At 51.0% G+C, this 19,496-nt stretch overlaps 1 protein-coding gene across 5 annotated transcripts in view; it reads right to left on the bottom strand.

Moving 5' to 3' along the window:
- EEF2K (eukaryotic elongation factor 2 kinase) overlaps positions 1 to 19,496 on the bottom strand; it is a 66,226-nt gene that overhangs the window by 22,039 nt on the left and 24,691 nt on the right. For all 5 annotated transcript variants that reach the window (XM_045993152.1, XM_045993153.1, XM_045993149.1 and 2 more), the window contains exons 3-9: positions 10,303 to 10,403; positions 6,628 to 6,688; positions 5,051 to 5,088; positions 4,489 to 4,660; positions 1,179 to 1,328; positions 881 to 1,013; positions 498 to 625 (exon numbers count right to left, since the gene is read on the bottom strand). In XM_045993152.1, coding sequence (XP_045849108.1) covers positions 498 to 625; positions 881 to 1,013; positions 1,179 to 1,328; positions 4,489 to 4,660; positions 5,051 to 5,088; positions 6,628 to 6,688; positions 10,303 to 10,403 — 783 coding nt within the window. The remainder of the gene's footprint in view (positions 1 to 497; positions 626 to 880; positions 1,014 to 1,178; positions 1,329 to 4,488; positions 4,661 to 5,050; positions 5,089 to 6,627; positions 6,689 to 10,302; positions 10,404 to 19,496) is intronic.

The following is a 19,496-nucleotide window of genomic DNA, read 5'->3' as shown; positions in this document are numbered from 1 at the left end:
CTGGTACAGGAGCGCAAAGCCAGCCAGCATTCCCATGGTGCTGACCATACTCCACAGCCCTGAGCTGGGAACACGTGCCACCATATATCCAGAATCCCAAGCTGGTCTTTGCTGACAGTCGCTCATATCTGATCAAGGTAATGGCAGAGGGGGTAGGTACATCCTGGACCCAGCAAGGTGCCCGAAGATCCAGGTCCAAGTCTAGTCCAGCCATCTGTCAACATGCCACACAAATACAAATACCACACACCTTTCTCACTCTTTCTACACACTTGTTCATGTAGACCCCAGTTACTGTGTTAGTGGGGACACCTGGAAGGGCTTTGTGCACTGATCTAGGAGAATGAGGGGCACAGATGAGGCTGAGATCCTTCTGGCCCTGAAACTCTTCAAGTAAGTATCACAGGGCCTGGGCTGCCATCATGGAGAAGCAGGGCTTACTGGCCTGGCAGTGGAAGGGCCCGGTCCCTCCAAGCAGGTTCCCATGGGGCACCCACCAGCAGCTTGGTGTTCTGGTTCACGGCATCCCTCTCTCTTGGCGAGAGGTCAAAGGGAGCGAGGCCCATGCTCTTGCAAATCCGGTTGCAGGCATGAGAGTAGAAGAAGAGCGCCATCCCCCGGACACCTACAGACAGAACAGGGAAGTCTGGAGCGCTGCCTTGCTGTGTGACAGGGGAAGGGCAGTGCGGGCACCTTAAACGGGGCAAGGGCAGGCGTCAAACATACTGAAGTGGCAGGTGGGAGGCATCCCAAGCTTCCATCCCCACCATCTTGGAAAAGCCAAGGCCCGGCCTCCCTGGGCCTATGAAGAGCTGGGAGATTTGTGGGGGGGCAGAGGGAGTGTGATCTCCGTGGAAACAAGCTGGCTTTCCCCACCTACCTAGGTTGCCATCTCCAAAGTCAGTGCCCTTCTCGGTGTGGATCTGCGGGTCCGTGTAGAGGTCACCCACACCCTGGATGTCTACCACAATCAGCTGATGCCCAGAACGCTCAAACGTGAAGTGGCTGAAGGCCTGGGGGTGGGGCGGGGGAGGGGGGCAGAAGAGCAAGGTGACCGACCGCAAGAGACAAGGATGTGGTCTGCATGGACACAGGTCAGCCACCGCTCCATGAGGCTTGAGGACCCTCTGGGGCTGAGACCGCACACCCACAGGGACCGTCCCCTCCAGGGGCCTCACCTGTGGTGTCAGGCGCATGTTGTCATCACGGACGAAGCCCGAGTTGGAGTTGTACTTGATGTACTTGCCCTCGATATAGTGCTCCAGGTGGAAGAGAGGCTTGCCGGGTCTGTCCCTCAGCTCCACCACGCACATCTGCATGATGTCCACCTGGCGGGAGGGGAGCAGGTCAGGCAGGACCCAGCAGCACTCACCTCTGACGGCAGATTGGAGCAGAGGGCTCGGAGGAAGCTAGCCTGCCCGGGCTCCCATCCTGGCTCCCTCAGTTATCAGCTCTTCCAGCTACGGCTGCCAGCCATCCCCAGAATCCATGTTCCCCTTTCCTTTTGAGAATGAAAACCCCTGTGATGGTCTAAAGGCGTCTCCGCAGAATCCCTATGTTGTCCTCCTAGCCCTCAAAAGTGACGGTATTAGGTGGGATCTTTGGGAGGAACTAGGTCATGAGGGAGGAGCCCTCGTGAATGGGATTGGGGCCCAGATAAGGGACCACGCAGAGCTCCTTCGCCACTTCCGCCATGAGAGGACACCGCAAGGAGACACCAGCGAGGAACCAGGAGAGGGACCTCACCAGAACGTGACCATGCCGGCGCCTTGATTTTGGACTTCTCAGCCTCCTAAGCATAAATTTCTGTTATTTGTAAGCTGCCCCGTCCGTGGTATTTTGTTAGAGCAGCCCTGAGGGACATAGACAACCCCCATGGGAGTGCTAAGAGGATACACAGCCATCCAGTAGGAAGGATGCTGCGTGGCTTCCCTGGTGGCTAGATGCGGCCACGTGACCACCCCTGGCCAATGGGAAATGAGCAGCAGCGAGGACAGAACTCCAACAGCCCCCACCTCCGGCCACCCCAAGGCTGTAGAGCGCACACCTGCCAGTGGGGCCAACCTAGCCACATGGTCCATGGCCACACCCCAGAGGAAGGCAGGGCAGGAAGACAGAAGGAACTGGGGGCTTCTGGATAACTCAAGACGGCTAGCACTAGCCCACCCTGAACCCAACCCAACCCCCGACCAAAGCAGAACTGTCAGATGAGAGAGAAAGAAACCATGTTGTGTTGGCACACATTTATGGGTCCATGTGCGAAGCTCTGCCCACGTCTTACACTAATACCGTGCATGTGGACCAACTGTGCTTCAGTTTCCTCGCCTGTGGGATGAGGATCTCACACTTAGGGTGAGGATGAAACCTGATGATACGAGTCTGTCAACATGTGCTAATGTGAGCATTACTCGTGGACACGGCTCTAGGGCCGTATATACCTAACCATAAGTGTGGTTCTCTCCCTGTTATGGGGAGTTTAGACATTCCTTGCTGAATTTTTTTTTTTTTTTTAACCAAACATGTGTTTCATCTGTACGCAGAAGGAAATGTGTAAGTCCTGTGAGTGGTTTGTAAAGTGGGGTTGGTAAGACCTGAGACCGTACCCATGGCAACAACACCCAGCCCCCTCAACGACACCCGCAGCAGAAGGAGCCAGGTCTGGGTTTCCCAAGGAAGCAACCATCTGAGGAACTGTCTGGCTGGGTCCCTACACAGGCAGACGACAGCTGCAGAGGTCGAAGAGGCCCCAAGCGGAGAACTGCTCCAAACATGGCCTCAGTTCCAAGAACCAGCCTAAGGGGAAGGAGCAGCTGGTTCTCGGAGGTTCCCACCCCAAATACTGACGCTATTCTTACAAGGAAGTCTATGGTGGGGACACGTACTGGCCAGTGGGCAGTTAACAAAGGGGTGGCCGGCTGCCCCCTCAAACAGCTCTGCTCCTTTCCCTTCCTCAATTCCAACCAACCACATTATTTCCTGAGCACCTAGGCACTGTGAGACAGAGTGAACAAGGCATGAATTCCCTGCCCCTGGGGGAGCGATGCAACATTAACTGCAGGGACAAGGCTCTTCCGGAGAGTGTCAACTGCGCCAAGCGAAAGGAACTAGAACAGACAGCATGACCTGACAGGACAGCAGTGGGAAGGCTACTTCATTTAGGGTGGCCTGGGGCGGCCTCGCTGAGCAGGTGACATGTGAGCTGAGACGTCAACTGTGAGAAGGAACTCATCATGCAAGGATGGGGCTGGGGCTGGGGAGGGCAGGAACCGACGACAGTGATGGCACAGCCAGAGCAAAGGTCCTGAGGCAGGAACAAGCTTAGGGAGGAAGAGGAAGGAGGCCAAGATGGCATGTAGCAAATTACTGAGGTGGTCACAGACCCCATGGGTGGGGACTGTGGCTTCTTGGGTCTACCCCAAGGTTACTTTATCAAGAGCCATGCAAATAGGAGGCGCTCAATAAATTCTGCTGACTTCTTGTAAGTGTGGCTCCCCCAAGGGGCCCAGGAGACAGCAGCATGTTATCTCGCAGGTGCTCAAACAGTGGGAAAGCTGAGCTATGTACGTGTGCAGGGCAGAGACACAGAATGCTGTTTCTCAAATGCCCACAGGCAACAGGAAACTCTGCTTTGCCCGGGTTCACTAAACAACCTGGGGGCTCACCTGCAGAAGCCAACCGGGCAGGGGCCTGGAACATCTGGCTTTGAGCGCTGGCTCCTTTCCTGCCTGTTGGGGCAGGTCACTTAACCCCTTTGGGCCTGGGGCTCCCCAGGGGCAGACACACTATCCTTTCTCCCCTCCTTCTGCTTTTTCTTGGGAGCCACCCATTTCAGTCTGCATAGTCTGGGGGAAGGACCCACAGTGCTGCCTCTAAGGGGTAGCATATGGCTCAGGCCTGCCCAATCTGCATATCCCCTCGCCCAGCTATTGTGACTGGCTCAGCAACAGGCACGTGACCTAATCAGAGCCAATGAAACCCAGTTCTGAGACTTCCGCTGGAACTTCTGGGAAAACAGGTATTGTCCTGCCACCAAGGTTTCTGAGAAGACAGGAAGTGAGCCTGCAGCTGCTCATGGCCCACAGAAGAACACCAAGGCTGGAGATGGGGGTGGGGGGGAGATTCTCAACATCCTGTCTGGTCCTGGATCCAGCCTTACCTGTAGCCAGCCCTATCTCTGTTACATGAGGTAATAAATTCCCTTTTAGCATGAGGCTAACATTTGAGGTTGCTAACATTTGCAAATGAAAGTCCTAACAGACCCCATCCATAAATGGGATCAAAACATCCTAAGCTCAAACAACCTCAGAGTTCTCTGTTTTTAGGAATAAATGATTGCATATAGTGAATCGTGCTCAACAGACGATGGCTGTTACTGGCTTCTGTTAAAACCGTGAAGGGAACCAAGATTGACACCATTGTTAACTTTGTCTCCAGTCTCCAACCCTGGCCGCCTTGTGTGGGAAGGTGGCAGGGAGGGGTGCCACACACCTGTTTGGGGGGCTTGTGCCGATTATACTCCTCTCCCCAGAGCTTGGCCTCCATCTGTAGACGCACATCCTCAAAGTACACGTCCCTGTCCACAGACTCAATGTAGCGCTTTGCCACGTAGTTGGAGGCCCCCTTCCACTGCTGAGTGTGCAGGAAGTTGGAGAGCTTCTTCCTGGGGGCGGGGGTAGGGGGGAGACAGCAGAGGGTCTGCCTGGGCACTTGGGTCCACCAGGAACCCAGCCTGACCCACTGCATCCTTCAAAGGGCTGCAAAGAGGCTTAAGGGACATTGTTAAAAGTCTCCTAACCCACATCTTGTGGCCTCCAAACATCAGAGTGGAGGTTAGTGGGATACTCCATGTTTTCCCTGAGCCCCCTCCACAGGGGGCTCCCTCCACAGCAGGGCAAATGTGTGGTCCGACGGACACCAGACAGAGAGACACTCAGCCTACAAGGAGAGGCTACTGTCTCGGTTTCTCGGCCAGAAATGTTGCAAGGCCCCCACTCTTAGGAGCCTGAAGGAGTCTGGGCAGGTTCCTGGAGAGCCAGGCTGAGTCACTTACGTTCTGAAGCACTCCCTCATCGCTCCACGGCCGAAGGGCTGAAAGACACCACACGAGCGTTATCAGGCCCCGTGTCCCACCAGAACGAGTCCTGAGTCAGGAAGAGAATCTCCCCTTGGACATCACCCACCAAATCCTAAAATTCCTGAGCCCTCCCTCCATTACCCTGGCACTAAAGCCTGACCGAACTTCTAGCCTGGAGGCTTCAGGGGATGACAAGACCACCTGCCCCCAACCCTGGCTGAGGAGAAGAACCCCCACGGGGTGAAGATGTTATGGGGGTAACCTTGCATGTCAAAGAATGTTTTTGCAGCCCTGCTTTTCTGTTCCCTGTAACAGAAAAAGGGTGGAGGGGAGCCGGGGCAGCTCAGTCAGCTAAGTGTTCAACTCTTGATTTCAGCTCAGGTCAGGGTCTCAGGGTTGTGGTATTGAGCCTCATGTCTGGCTCTGCACTCAGCACAGAGTCTGCTTGTCCCTCTCTCACTGTCCCTCCCCTCCTCTGTCTCTCCAATGAATAAAATCTTAAAAAAAAAAAAAGAAAGAAAGAAAAGGAGTGGAAACAGCCTAAATGTCCACTAAGAATATAATGGATAAATCATCCGGTCTACTCATTCGGAACACCATATAGCAACCAGAGTGAGTATACCCTGTTGTTCTGTTCTATTATTCTGTATTGTTCTATAAATGATGGGTCTAGCAAAAACAAGTATAAACTCGTCACAGACAAAATGCTGAGCAGAAGAAGCCATACTCAAAAGCATACATACAGGGCGCCTGGGTGGCTCAGTGGGTTAAAACCTCTGCCTTCGGCTCAGGTCATGATCCCAGATCCTGGGATCGAGCCCCGCATCGGGCTCTCTGCTTGGCAGGGAGCCTGCTCCCCCCCCGGCCCCCGGCCACCCTGCCTGCCTCTCTGCCTACTTGTGACCTCTGTCTGTCAAATAAATAAATAAAATCTTTAAAAAAATAATAAAATAAAAAGTCCAGTATAGGTAAGCCTACAGAGACAGGGGGTGATTAGCAGTTGTCCAGGGCTGGGGGAGATGAAGGGATTGGAGGCTGGCTGCTGGTGGGTAAGTACAGGGTTTCATACGAAGATGATGAAACGTTCTGGAATTAGTTGCGGTGATGGAGGCACATCTCTGTGACTACGCCAAAACCACTGAACCCGTATACTTTTTTTTTTTTTTTAAAGATTTTATTTATTTATTTGACAGAGAAAAATCACAAGAGAGGCAGGCAGAGAGAGAGGAAGGGAAGCAGGCTCTCCGCTGAGCAGAGAGCCAGATGCGGGACTCGATCCCAGGACCCTGAGATCATGACCTGAGCCGAAGGCAGCGGCTTAACCCACTGAGCCACCCAGGCGCCCCTGAACCCGTATACTTTAAAAGGCTATGCTGTATAGTGTGTGAATTATATCTCAATAAAACAGTTACAAAAATAAAATAAATACATGATAATAGAAAGAATGCCCCAAAGTTAGTCAGGTGAATGAGAAAGGGAGGGAACAGGGACAGAAGGCTGCTCAAGAGGAATCTGCACTCAGCCCTGCCCACGCGGGGCTGGAGAAGGCTCACCTGAGACGCCATCTTGATCAGAACCTCATCTTCTAGCCACTCCCCGGTGACAGCATTGTACCTGCAGAGAGAAGCCAGCCCAGGGTACAGCGTCTATACCATGGTCCTCTCACCCACTGGCTAAAAGTGAAAGACTTGGGGCACCTGGGTGGCTCAGTGGGTTAAGCCTCTGCCTTCAGCTCAGGTCGTGATCTTAGGGTCCTGGGATCGAGCCCCACATCAGGCTCTCTGCTCAGCGGGGTGCCTGCTTCCTCCCCTGCCTGCCTGCCTGCCTACCTGTGATCGCTCTCTTTGTCAAATAAATAAATAAAATCTTTAAAAAAAAAAAAAACGAAATGAGATAAAAGTGAAAGACTTTTCTGGCTTCTCGCTGCCCTTGGGCTAGAGACTGCTCTATCCGCAGGCCCAGCCGACCTCCCGAGTTGGGTCTGTGGACACTCTCCCTCCCCTCCCAGGCCCCCTACACTGGCCTTTCCTCTCCAGTGTGTTGCCCAACACTTGTGCTGTACGTGGGTTTGCTCCCCCAGCTGGCCCCCCGTTACTGCAGGGCCCGGTGCCTGTGGAAGCTTCATACACCCAAGTTGGATGAACAACTGAATAAATAAATATCCTTATTTTAACCAGTCTACACAAAAAATGGCAAGTCCCAGGACAGGAGGCGGCAGTGCCCGCTATCTTGTCGGGCACCTGTGTGAGGCCCAGGACGGGTAGCTGGGCTTGTGTCCTAGGGCAGGAACGGGTAGGGGAGGTCCTGCCTCTGAGTCCAGCTGAGGAAGGGGCTGCTGGAGGACACCCAAAGCAGAACAAGACAGAGAAGGTTCCAGAACATTACCATCTCTTCTGTCTCAGGAATCTCCACAGAGTAAATCTGGTTCTAGGCCTGGCTGAGCCTCAAACAGATTTGCCTGGGAGAGAGAGCCCGCCTCAGCTCAGTAAATCCCTAAATTCTAAAACCTCCCCCGGGGCTGAGGTGTACTTAGCGCTAGCAGAGGTCTCCCTGGCCCACCCCTCCTCGGGAAGGACTCCAGACCACTCCCAGCTCCGTGAGAACAGGCTTCTCAGAGCCTGGAACCTCTTACAGGGAAAGACAAGTACAGGCCTGGCAGGTAACCTCTCCCAGGCCGGGGGCAACGATGGTGGCCAGAGCTGCAAGTTGCCTCCAATCAACCCATGTCCCGTGTTCAATAAATAATAGCAATGATGATTATTATTATTACTACATAGAGACGAAGGTAAAGGAAAAGTCTACCTTCACTTCCAAACAAGACTGAAGGCTGCGAGGCACCCAGAACTTGAGGGATGAGGGAGATATGGGATGTCAGACGGATCTTAATTGTCCTTCAGAACCACTGACCCCATACAGGTCAGAGTTGCTCCAACTTCACTGAGCAGGGCGTTTAAACAGAGCTCTTCAATTAACCTTTGCAGCGGCTCTGTTCGATTGGCACAATTATGGCGCCCGCTTTCCAGGTGGGGAAACTGCGGCTCAGAGAGGTGAGTTATTTGCCGGAGGGCCCAGAATGCAGACCCCGGTCAGTTGCAACCACAGCCTTGCTCCTAGGCAGCCTGTGTACCATGCATGTGAACAGGAAATCTGTCTCAACAAAAGGGGCAGCCAGCACCACCAGAAACTGACAAGGAAGCGTTCCAGTTTAGAAATTTTCTGGAGATTCTAGCCATCGAAGCCTGAGTTCCCTCCGCCAGCAGCCGCTTCAGCTGGGAAACAGTCTGGCTTGGTCCCTGTACCCACAGAGCTCCAGGACACGCAGAGCCGGCTCAGCATTGGGGATCTGGTTTTCCAGGGGACTCCCTGGGTTGCCTAGTGACCAACCAGTCACCATGCTGGCCTTACAGTTGGGGAGGAACAGAGTCCACATCCTGCCCTACTGGGGCCCCCACAATGCTGACCTTAGCTGCCAGCACAGTCCCAGGGCCTGCTAGGAGGTGGGTTTCTGGTGGTGGGGAGGGGGTGCATGTCAGGCTCTGAGCCATCTCCTCACAGGCAGGAGCAGGGACATGTCATAGAAAGATTTAGAAATTTACACAGTTTCGGCCTGCCTGGCATCTGATCCCTCTCCTTTCAGTAACAGCACCCCAATTTCCATTAGGGAACCACCATCCTCCATTCTCAGAATATGCGGACCGGGCAGAACTGATCCCCAGCACCTTCTGGCTTGCAGTATGCGATCCAGACATCGCCAATGAGAACAAAGCTCCCTGGCACATGACTGGATCAGAGAGGGGGATATAACTGAAGCCAGACCAATGACATTCCATTATGGAACTTCTGTTTAAAACTATTTGAGAAAGAAAAGATCCTCTTCTATTGGGTGAAATGAAATGTGGGGATCTTGGGGGCACCTGTGCTACTGATACAAGAGAATCTAGTTGAGGTCAAAGCCCAAAGTGTCCTCGAGCATCTGGAACCAGTCCTACCTGAAGTCCACATGTGTGAGCCAAACATTCCCTTTTATGCTGAACACTGTGAACTGGGTTTCTGTCACCTGCATTTGAAAGAGAGTTCTAGGGGCGCCTGGGTGGCTCAGTGGGTTAAAGCCTCTGCCTTCAGCTCAGGTCATGATCCCAGGGTCCTGGGATCGAGCCCTGCATCGGGGGCTCCTCTCTCTGTCTGCCTCTCTGTCTACTTGTGATCTCTGTCTGCCAAATAAATAAATAAAATCTTTAAAAAAAAGAGAGAGAGAGAGAGAGAGAGTTCTAATGGAAAGACCCTGAGCTGAGAGTCAGAAGGTTAGCTTATTAACTACCCAGGTAACCCTGGGCAAACCTCCATCTCCCTGGGGCAATTATGGGACCTCAGGGTGTTGGCTGGAGGGCTCTACAGAGGTCACAGGACAGTGGGTGAACTCCAGGACAGGTCCAAGAGCCTTCTAATACTATGCACAAAATCAGACATATGTGTGCAGCTTTCTGGGATGACCCTCATCAGATTCTCAAGAGTAGTCCCAAATACTTGCCATGATTCCTACTTCAGGCTTTTTTTAACGAATACACACACACAGAGGGCTTCAAATAGTGCCTGTCCCATGGATTCAATATGTAAGAGCTATTGTCATCACAGTTATCCCTGGTGGTGGCATTCTGTAGTTTTTGCTATTTTCTTTCTTCCTGAAACCCCCTAACATAACTCCTCTCCCTCTACCTTTTCTAATAGGAAATCCAGATGTTCACAGCTCCATTTTGTGAACCTTCCTGGGGCCAAGGCGTCAAAGAGCTCACGTGCTATCTCCACGCATTCACTCTCCCTTCAGTGGCAACCAGGGGCCACGTGGAGAGACCACGTGGAACCACGAGATGGGAGAAGCCTGGGTCCCCAAGTGGCCCCCAATGGTCCCTGGGCTCTCAGCCAACTTCACTCAAGTGAAAAGCACAACACTGCCTCACTGAGCCGCCGGAGTATTTGTTACCGCAGCATAGCTTGGCCCAGCTTGGCGAACTCGTCCATTAGAGGACCAACCACCCCAAGGAGTAAAGGAGATAACGCCTAGCGCCCGAAGCATGCAGATGCTCAAATATGGGCAGATGCTATTATTAATCCCTTCTCCTTGGCCTCCAAAGGTACTTAGGCCTCAGTGATTCCGAGCAGAGGCAGGACCCAGACTCCCAAGGACTCCTCAAGACCTGGGGCCATACAGCAGCCCTGGACAAGCTGCTGACCTGTGACGCGTGGCACATTCCGTGGCAATATCCTCCAGGTGGAACTCAGCCCAGGGGTCGGGCATGTGTTTGGCCTTCTCGATTGCATGCTTCCAAGCTTCCTGCAAAAGGCAAAGGGAAATGTTAGAGCAGGGGCTGTGGGGCAGGGTCACCCCAGCCTCCTTCTGCCCCGTGATTTCCCAGCTCTGTTCCCAGCAGACTAAGTGAGAGAGAAATAACACTCCCATCAGTGATCCTTTCAGGAATAGAGTTCCCAACAGACCCTGTGTGTTCTCACATGGGCACAGCCTTCCCATAGGCAGAAGAGACATAACTGAACTATGAAACCAAAGACACATAATACACATTGGGAAGCACATTTTATTTTATTTTTTAAATATTTTATTTATTTATTTGACAGAGGTTACAAGCAGGTAGAGAGGCAGGCAGAGAGAGAGGAGGAAGCAGGCTCCCTGCCGAGCAGAGAGCCCGATGCGGGGTTCGATCCCAGGACCCTGGAATCATGACCCGAACCGAAGGCAGAGGCTTTAACTCACTGAGCCACCCAGGTGCCCCGGGAAGCACATTTTAAAGATTTATTTATTTTGCGGAGAGAGACAGAGAGAGACAGCATGAGTGCATGCGCAAGTTGGGGGTTAGACAGACAGAGAGAGGGGGAGAATCTCGAGCAGACTCCCACCCCTCAGTGGGGAGCCCAAATCTGGGCTCCATCCCAGGACCCTGAGATCATGACCCAAGCTGAAATCAAGAGTTGGATGCTTAACTGACTGAGCTACCTGGGTGCCCCCAGACTGGCAAACATTTTAATGACTGTTCATAACCAGTGCTGGCCGGGATATGGGGAAACCGGTGCCCTCGCATACGGTCAGTGGGTCTAAACTGCCTCCAAAGACAACCTGGCAATATACTGGGATCAAAAATGTGAATTCCTGTATTCTGACCCAGCAATTTTACATCTAGAAACGTGTCCCAGAGAAATACACAAGTCTGCACACATACACGTACAAAACTGAATTCAACCCAATGCCCATCTGTGGGGACTGATTAAATAAATTTTGATTATACCCCCTGAAAATGCGAAAGAGCCCTTCCAAACAACTGCGCTTACTCTGCGTGGGAACTCTGGACCCTATCAGAGCCAACGTCACCTTTCTGTAAATATTGTATAAATCACTTTCATCGCCTTAAATGAAAATTGTAGACAACACCATCTTCCTAAACTCAGAATATCTCCCACCACGCCATAGATATGTTGCCTTTACATGAACAGAGCCCAAAGTTCTGGGCTCAGATGATTAGGAACAGATTCCCATGGGACATTCCAAGGTCCTGGGGTCACAGCAATATTCCTTGTGCAGGACTGCCTTGCCCATTTCAGGCTCTTAGCATCCATGCCCTCCACCTTCTCAATGCCTTAATGCCCCTGCACCATTGTGGGAACCCAAAATAGCCCCCTAAACTTTTAAAACCTTTGAGAACCAGGGTTTCTGGGTACTCATCGGGAAAGATGAGCAAGGCACATTATGGAGACAAGGCTGATTCTCAACAATATCACCTCCCAACCCCGTTTCTTGTTTTAAAAAGCTCATTTTATTGCTTTTATAATCCCCAAGGTAGAACCCTTCCGGGTGCCCTCCCTACACTCCAGCACCCACACTGGGTCACCATCTCTTCCTGCTCTTCCCCTGCAGGATCAGTGAGGCCGAAACTCCTTTCCTGGCCAGAGGCCTGAGCCACGATGGGGAGGGGGCTGAACACTGGGGTTGGCAGACCCACAGCAGTTCCAGACCTCCTCACCTGCCATCGGGATCCCTCAGCCGCCAGGACTGGCCCTGTGGGGTTCAGCTTCCCACGGGCTCAGGCCCAGACAGGACAGCACCCCAAGTGTGCCGCTGGCCTGGGCCTTGACCTCACAGTTGGGATCCTGCCCAAGAGAAGAGAAGGCAGAGCAACCGAGCTTTCCAAGAAACATGTGCACACGCCAGTTTCCCACAGGCTAGGGCTTCCTCATGGGGGCTTGGGATTCCGATCTCCGCAAAGTCCAAAAATAAAGCCCAGAATTTCTTTCTTCCAACTTGAAAGCGAATTCCTGCTTAACGAAAATACTTAGAAAAGAGAGAAGACAAAATTCAAACCCAACACGCGTCGTCCACCCAGAGCAATGATCGCCCAGTGCTTTGGGCTTGCTCTTTTCCCAGATCCTCCTGGTACATCTTTCATACAACTGGAATCACACTGTAAATACAGTTTACAGGGTGCCTGGGTGGTTCAGTGGGTTAAAGCCTCTGCCTTCGGCTCGGGTCGTGATCCCAGGGTCCTGGGATGGGGCCCCGCATCGGGCTCTCTGCTCAGCAGGGAGCCTGCTTCCTCCTCTCTCTCTGCCTGCCTCTCTGCCTACTTGTGATATCTCTCTGTCAAATAAATAAATAAATTTTAAAAAAATACAGTTTACAGCCTTTCAGGAGAGTGGGCCCATGGGGATTAGTACTTTATGTACAGTGATCTTACTTTCCTGCTTCTAAATGTATGATTTGCTTACTGTAAAAAACCACACACACTATAGAATGCGAAGTAGAAAGTGAAAGTACTTTGTGACCCAGTGCTCTGAAAACCACAGCTGACCGCCGATTTAGATTCTAAGTTTGTTCCTCTGCATTTGTTAACACGCAGGAATATAGCATCGGGCCAGAGTCCTCGAATTCTGCTCTGCTCCTTACTTTTCCCCTCTTAACACGGGGCCTTGCATGTCCCTCCATGTCATACATATAGGCAGGCTGGGCTGACCCCATTTTCCCTCTGGAGTTGTGAGACACACAATTATATAAATGTACCTTCAGGTATCTCTCTAACCTCGGCTGATGGATACTGGGATTCTCTCCAATAATTCCCAGTGCAGGCGGCCCCGATGTGAACAGCGTCATGTAAATCCTTACGCCAACTGTGCAAAATCTTGTAGGACATATTTTTTGGAAGTGTAACTGCTGGGTCACATTTAAAATGTACAAACTGGGCATTCTCCTCCAAAAAATGTCTCCTAAATGACACTCCAAGAGGCAGAGAACACATCACTTAAATATTTATTTTACTTTTTTAATTTTTTTAATTATTTTTTTTTTAAAGATTTTATTTATTTATTTGGCAGAGAGAGATCACAAGTTGGTAGAGGCAGGCAGAGAGAGAGAGAGAGGGAAGCAGGCTCCCTGCTGAGCAGAGAGCCCGATGCGGGACTCGATCCCAGGACCCTGAGATCATGACCTGAGCCGAAGGCAGCGGCTTAACCCACTCAGCCACCCAGGCGCCCTATTTTAGTTTTTTTTAAATATTTCTTTGAGAGCGAGCGAGAGAGCGAGCAAGCTCACATACACAAGTGGGGGGAAGGGTAGAGGGTGAGAATCTTCAAGCAGACTCTCCGCTGAGCGGAGTCCCAACAGGGGGCTGGACCCCATGACCCAAGAGATCACGACCTGAGCCAAAGCCAAGAGTCCGGCGCTCAACCGCATGAGCCACCCAGGCACCCCCATCCCTTCCATTTTTAAACACAAACATGGCATCATGAATTTGCAAGTCAGCTGGAATAGCTAAGTCACTACTGACATCACTGTTCCCCTGTGGTTCTCCGCTGTTAGACTTTGAGCTTGTCACTGATTTTTCCCTGTTATAAATAACCGTGCTGCAGACATGGTTAGAACATGTTTAGAACTAAAACAGTTCCTGAATTTCTGCACTTAAAAAATAAAAAAGTACCACTCTCTCTTTTCCTATTTAGCTACTGTGAACGGCAGCCTGTCTGATCCCAGCCTGTCAAGGAAGTTGCAGTATTCTGAGCCTGAGGGTCTGTCCATCCGTCTGTCCATCCATCTGTCCTGGTGCTCTATGCCCTGCCTGGGACACAGGGCTCTCCCACTGCACTCTCTCAACCAGTGACTCAAACGCTCCCCGACTCTCCCCATGCAGTGAGGAAATTACCTCCTGGCTGGAGGCTGTGGCTCCAAATGAAAAAAAAAAAAAGGAAAAAATATTTCAGAATTCAAGGGCATGTTATTCCACAGGATCAAAATTACTTTTTGCCAAACCCAGAAGAGAATCGTGGCACGCCTTGTTGGCAACGGGCGGGTTTAATGCCACCAGCGTTTCTTTTAAGGCACAACATAAAAGGTCCTGGACGCAGATTTGTTCCCTCGACTCTGGTCCCCACCCTCGGCTGACTAATTGTGCGATCCTCCATTTCCTTGTTTACAAAGAAACAACGAGGAACATTTTGACTAATAGTGGCAAAAGTTTTTTCCTGCCCCCCCCCCCAACCTGGGCTAGACACGTTTGTCCCCTCAAGAAATAGCAGCTCGCGGGGCGCCTGGGTGGCTCAGTGGTTTAAGCCGCTGCCTTCCACTCAGGTCATGATCTCAGGGTCCTGGGATCGAGTCCCACGTCTGGCTCTCTACTCCGAAGGGAGCCTGCTTCCCTCTCACTCTCTCTGCCTGCCTCTCTGCCTACTTGTGATCTCTCTCTGTCAAATAAATAAATAAAATCTTAAAAAAAAAAAAAAAAAGAAATAGCAGCTCGCTGACGTTACAATGCTCATTACAGTTAACAGCGCCAAATGAGCTGAGGACCACCGGTGTACTATTTTACGTATCAGGTTAAGAAAAACAGGTGTTGGGGCGCCTGGGTGGCTCAGTGGGTTAAAGCCTCTGCCTTCGGCTCAGGTCATGATCCCGGGGTCCTGGGATAGAGCCCCGCATCAGGCTCTCTGCTCAGCGGGGAACCTGCTTCCTACTTGTGATCTCTGTCAAATAAATAAATAAAATCTTAAAGAAAAAAAAGAAAAACAGGTGTTTACGGAGGCCGGAGAAGTGGATCCTCTCAGACCCCGAGAGTGGGAGAGGCAGTTACTGTGTCCTGACAGCCATCTGGTAGTGCTTTCACTGCCTCGTGACCCAGCCACCCTGATCACCTACGCAGGTGTGCACAGGTGAGCAGCCCAAGGATGGGTCTGCGCTTACGATGCTAGAGAACACTCGGGCATTCCCGAAAACCAGCCTGTGCACAGGAGAAGATTCCACACACTTGGTATAGTAGAACAGAGCCATTAAAAAGATCAAGGTATATCGCTTCTCGGCCTTTGGCTAAGATCCAGTGTAAAAGATCAAGGTGTGGGGCGCCCGGGTGGCTCAGCTGGTTAAGCATCCAACTCCTCATTTCAGTTCCGGTCATGATCTCGGGATCAGAGGATTAAGTCCTGCATTGGGCTCTGTGCTCAGTGTGGGGTCTGCTCGGGATTATCTGCCTCTCCCTTTGCCCCTCCCCCACTCATGTGCATTCCCTCTCCCTCAAATAAATAAATAATATCTTTAAAATAAAAAAAGATCAAGGTGAGGTGTGTTCAAGACACCTGGGTGGCTCAGTTAAGCATCTGACTCTTGATATTAGCTCAGGTCTCCATCTCAGGGCTGTGAATTCAAGCCCCACACTGGGTTCCACACTGGCCGTGGAGCCTATTTAAAAGAAAAAAAAATAAAAATCAACATGTTGGGCCATCTGGCTGGCTTAGTCGAAAAAGCACGTGATTCTTGATCTTGGGGATCATGAGTTCAAGCCCCACATAGGGTGTACAGATTATTTAAAAAAAAAAAAAAAAATCAAGGTATTGAATGGGCAATCTCTAAGATTTACTGTTTGGGGGGAAAAAGCAAGTTGCTGAATAATGGAAACGGTATGACACCATTTACTGGTGGAGGAAACCCACAAATCAGCACTGTGCATTTCTAAGAATGAATGTGTCTGTACACATACACATAAGTGTATCTTTATGTATGAGGACAGGAAAGAGGTCTGAAAGTGCTTTATTTTTTTTTTTTTTATTTATTTGACAGCGAGAGACAGGAGATCACAAGTAGGCAGAGAGGCAGGCAGAGAGAGAGAGCGGGAAGCAGGCTCCCTGCTGAGCAGAGAGCCCGATGCGGGACTGGATCCCCGGACCCTGAGATCATGACCTGAGCCGAAGGCAGAGGCTTAACCCACTGAGCCACCCAGGCACCCAATAAATAAAATCCTTTTCAAAAACTAAGACAAACTAAAATAAAGATCCAAACTCAGTTGTTGGTGCACACCAACTTGCCCTGAATGGGGGGCCCGGCGGAGGGGGCAGTTCCTAAAAAGGAAAATATAACCTTGCCTAGAGAGTGGAAAAATCTTTGGTTCCCCAAAGCCCGAGAGTACAAAATAAAAATAAATACAAGGGCGCCTGGGTGGCTCAGTTAAGCAACTGCCTTTGGCTCAGGTCATGATCCTGGATCGAGTCCCACATCAGGCTCCCTGCTCAGCAGGGAGTCTGCTTCTCCTGCTGACCCTTCTACTCTCATGCTCTCTCTCTCTCTCAAATAAATAAAATCTTTAAATAAATACATAAATATATAATAATAACAATCAATTTCCTGGAATATGCCAGCAGTGAGGCTGGATGTGCAGGTAACGTGTCTGCAATTTCTCTGGCACATGGGATGTTACTGCTGACTTGGTGCTGCTCTTACATCGCTGTCCTTACAACCACTGACACAGCAATCACGGCCTCCCGTCTTACGTGAGGAAGCATCCAGAGGCTGCCTAAGTCCTCCCCAAGGTATCAACAGTTACTCTCCCAGTGGATGTTAGATGATGTTTTTTTCCTACAATCCTTTCCATAGACTCTAAGAAACTGTAGCTCTAGGTCAGCCTGCCTCGCCCCTCCATGCTGGCTACACCCAAGGACGCAGAAAAGCAGCGGGAAGAATATGGGAAGCGAGCTCGCTTGCTTGGTTGTTCACTGCGGAAGGAACCACAGGGCTGTGTGGCTGCCCCCATCCGGACCGCACGCCTACAGAGGTTTCATGCAGTCTCCAGGGAACATGGTATTGACTACGGCAGCAAAAAACCTGGAAGCTGCCCGCAAGAGGAAATGCTTACCCCCACGGTGCCGTGTCCATACAATAGGCTGCCAGGGAGACATTTAAGAAAAAAGAGGAACCAGATCCACATTTACTAATATGGAAAGATATGCAGCATCTCTCGTTTGCCAAGAAAAACTGTTCACTGAAGAACATACATACATGATCTTATTATTGTAATAAAAATATTTAGTCAGGTCTCTATTTATAGTGAAATACAGAAAAGACCGAAATACACACTAGGACCTCCATAGCAATTACATCTACACTCTCACCACTTTCTGCCAGGAACAGGGAGTACTTCTCTAAGTACTGCCAAAGAAATAAAGATAAGTTGCAAAGAAATCTTTGTCAAAAGGAGTAGTTGCTGCTGGTGTCCCCGCAGTGGGACTCAGAGCCAGGGCTAGAGAGGAAAGGATGGGAAGGATGGAAATAATAACCAGCAAAGCTGGGGCGCCTGGGTGGCTCAGCTGGTTAAGCGTCGGCCTGCGGCTCGGTCACAGTCCTGGGATGGAGCCTTGTGTTGAGCTCCCTGCTCCGCAGAGAGTCTGCTTCTCCTTCTCCCTCTGCCCCTCTGCCCACTCGTGTGCGTGTTCTCCTCTCTCAAATAAATCAATCAAATCTTAAAAAAAACAAAAACCAAAAACACCACCTGGCAAAGCAGTAACATTCCCTGGGGTGGCATAACTCTTTTGCCTCCTGGAAGCCCCTCCCCAGACAGAATTCCAGCCCGATTCACGGCGACTGTGCTGAAGCCCAGGCGGGCAGGCAGGACAGCTCCCTGGTCCACCGAGAAGGTGCCTGAGGCTCGGAGAGCAAGGAGGAAACTTGCCTATAGACCTGCGCCAGGTCTTGCCTATAGATCAGCGACCAGGAGCCGGCAGACCAAGAACATAGACCAAGCCTATCAAGTCCCAGTTCCCCACTCTTTTGCAAAAAGGGAGTTTGGGAACCAAACTGAGTATGACCATGTGACCCAACTGCGGATCAACAGGGGACCTGGGTGGTTCAGCGGGGTGAGCGTGTTCAGCTTAGGTCATGATCCCAGGGTCCCAGGATCGAACCCTGGGTTGGGTTCCTTGCTCAGTGGGGAAACTGCTTCTCCCTCTGCCTCTGCTGTTCCCCTTGCTTGCGCTCTCTAATAAATAAATAAAATCTTAAAAAAAAAAATGGTATCTCCAGGGCGCCTGGGTGGCTCAGTGGATTGAGCCACTGCCTTCGGCTCAGGTCATGATCTCAGGGTCCTGGGATCGAGCCCCGCATCGGGCTCTCTGCTCCGCGGGGAGCCTGCTTCCTCCTCTCTCTCTGCCTGCCTCTCTGCCTACTTGTGATCTCTCTCTGTCAAATAAATAAAAAAAAAAAAAAAAAAAAAATGGTATCTCCATGCAACGGGATAGTATTCATCAATGAAAAACGAGCATGGACACAGGGTTCTACACGGAGGAACCACAAAAATGTTGCACCAGGTGAAAAAGCCAGACACAAAAGACCCCATGTCATGTAATCCGATTTCTTTTTTTTTTTTTTTTAAAGATTTTATCCATTTATTTGACAGAGAGAGATCACAAGTAAGCAGAGAGGCAGGCAGAGAGACTGAGAGGGAAGCAGGCTCCCTGCCGAGCAGAGAGCCCGATGCGGGACTCGATCCCAGGACCCTGAGATCACGACCTGAGCCGAAGGCAGCGGCTTAAAGCACTGAGCCACCCAGGCGCCCCTGTAATCCGATTTCTATGAAATGTCCAGAACAGGCAAATCCATAGAGTCTGAAAATAGATTAGCAGCTGCCAGAGGCTGGGTGGACAGGAGATCCTGGGTGGGTATGGCTAAGGGGTGTGCGGCTTGTTTTTCAGGCTAAGGAAGATGGGCTAAAATTGATAGTGGCGATGTGCATGCAGAATTATAAACATATTTCAAGCTGCTACACTGGACATTCTCAATGGATAAATTATATGTTATATGAATTCTATTGCAATGAAGCTGCTAAAAAAATCTGACAAAGTTAAAGAAGGGGCCGCTTGTACCCCCAATACATTTCCACAAAGAGATCTGAGCACCTGCACAGACTAAGGCGAGAGGAGTCCCAGCAGTCGGGCTTGCGTCTCCACAGCTCCCTCCTGTTTTTCAGACACGGGTCACCGGGTGACCTCCTGCCCACTGCCAGCGTGCCCCTCTTTTCCCTTCATCTGCCCAGCAGGCCCTCATCTTGCTGGCGGTCCGGAGCTTTCTGGACTGCTAGATGCCTAAGCTTCCCTGTCTGGTTGTGCATTCCCAAAG

Source organism: Meles meles, chromosome 21, assembly GCF_922984935.1.
Source record: "Meles meles chromosome 21, mMelMel3.1 paternal haplotype, whole genome shotgun sequence".
NCBI lineage: Eukaryota > Metazoa > Chordata > Mammalia > Carnivora > Mustelidae > Meles > Meles meles.
Note: the sequence above shows the minus strand (reverse complement) of the source record. Positions and strands in the feature narration are given on the sequence as shown.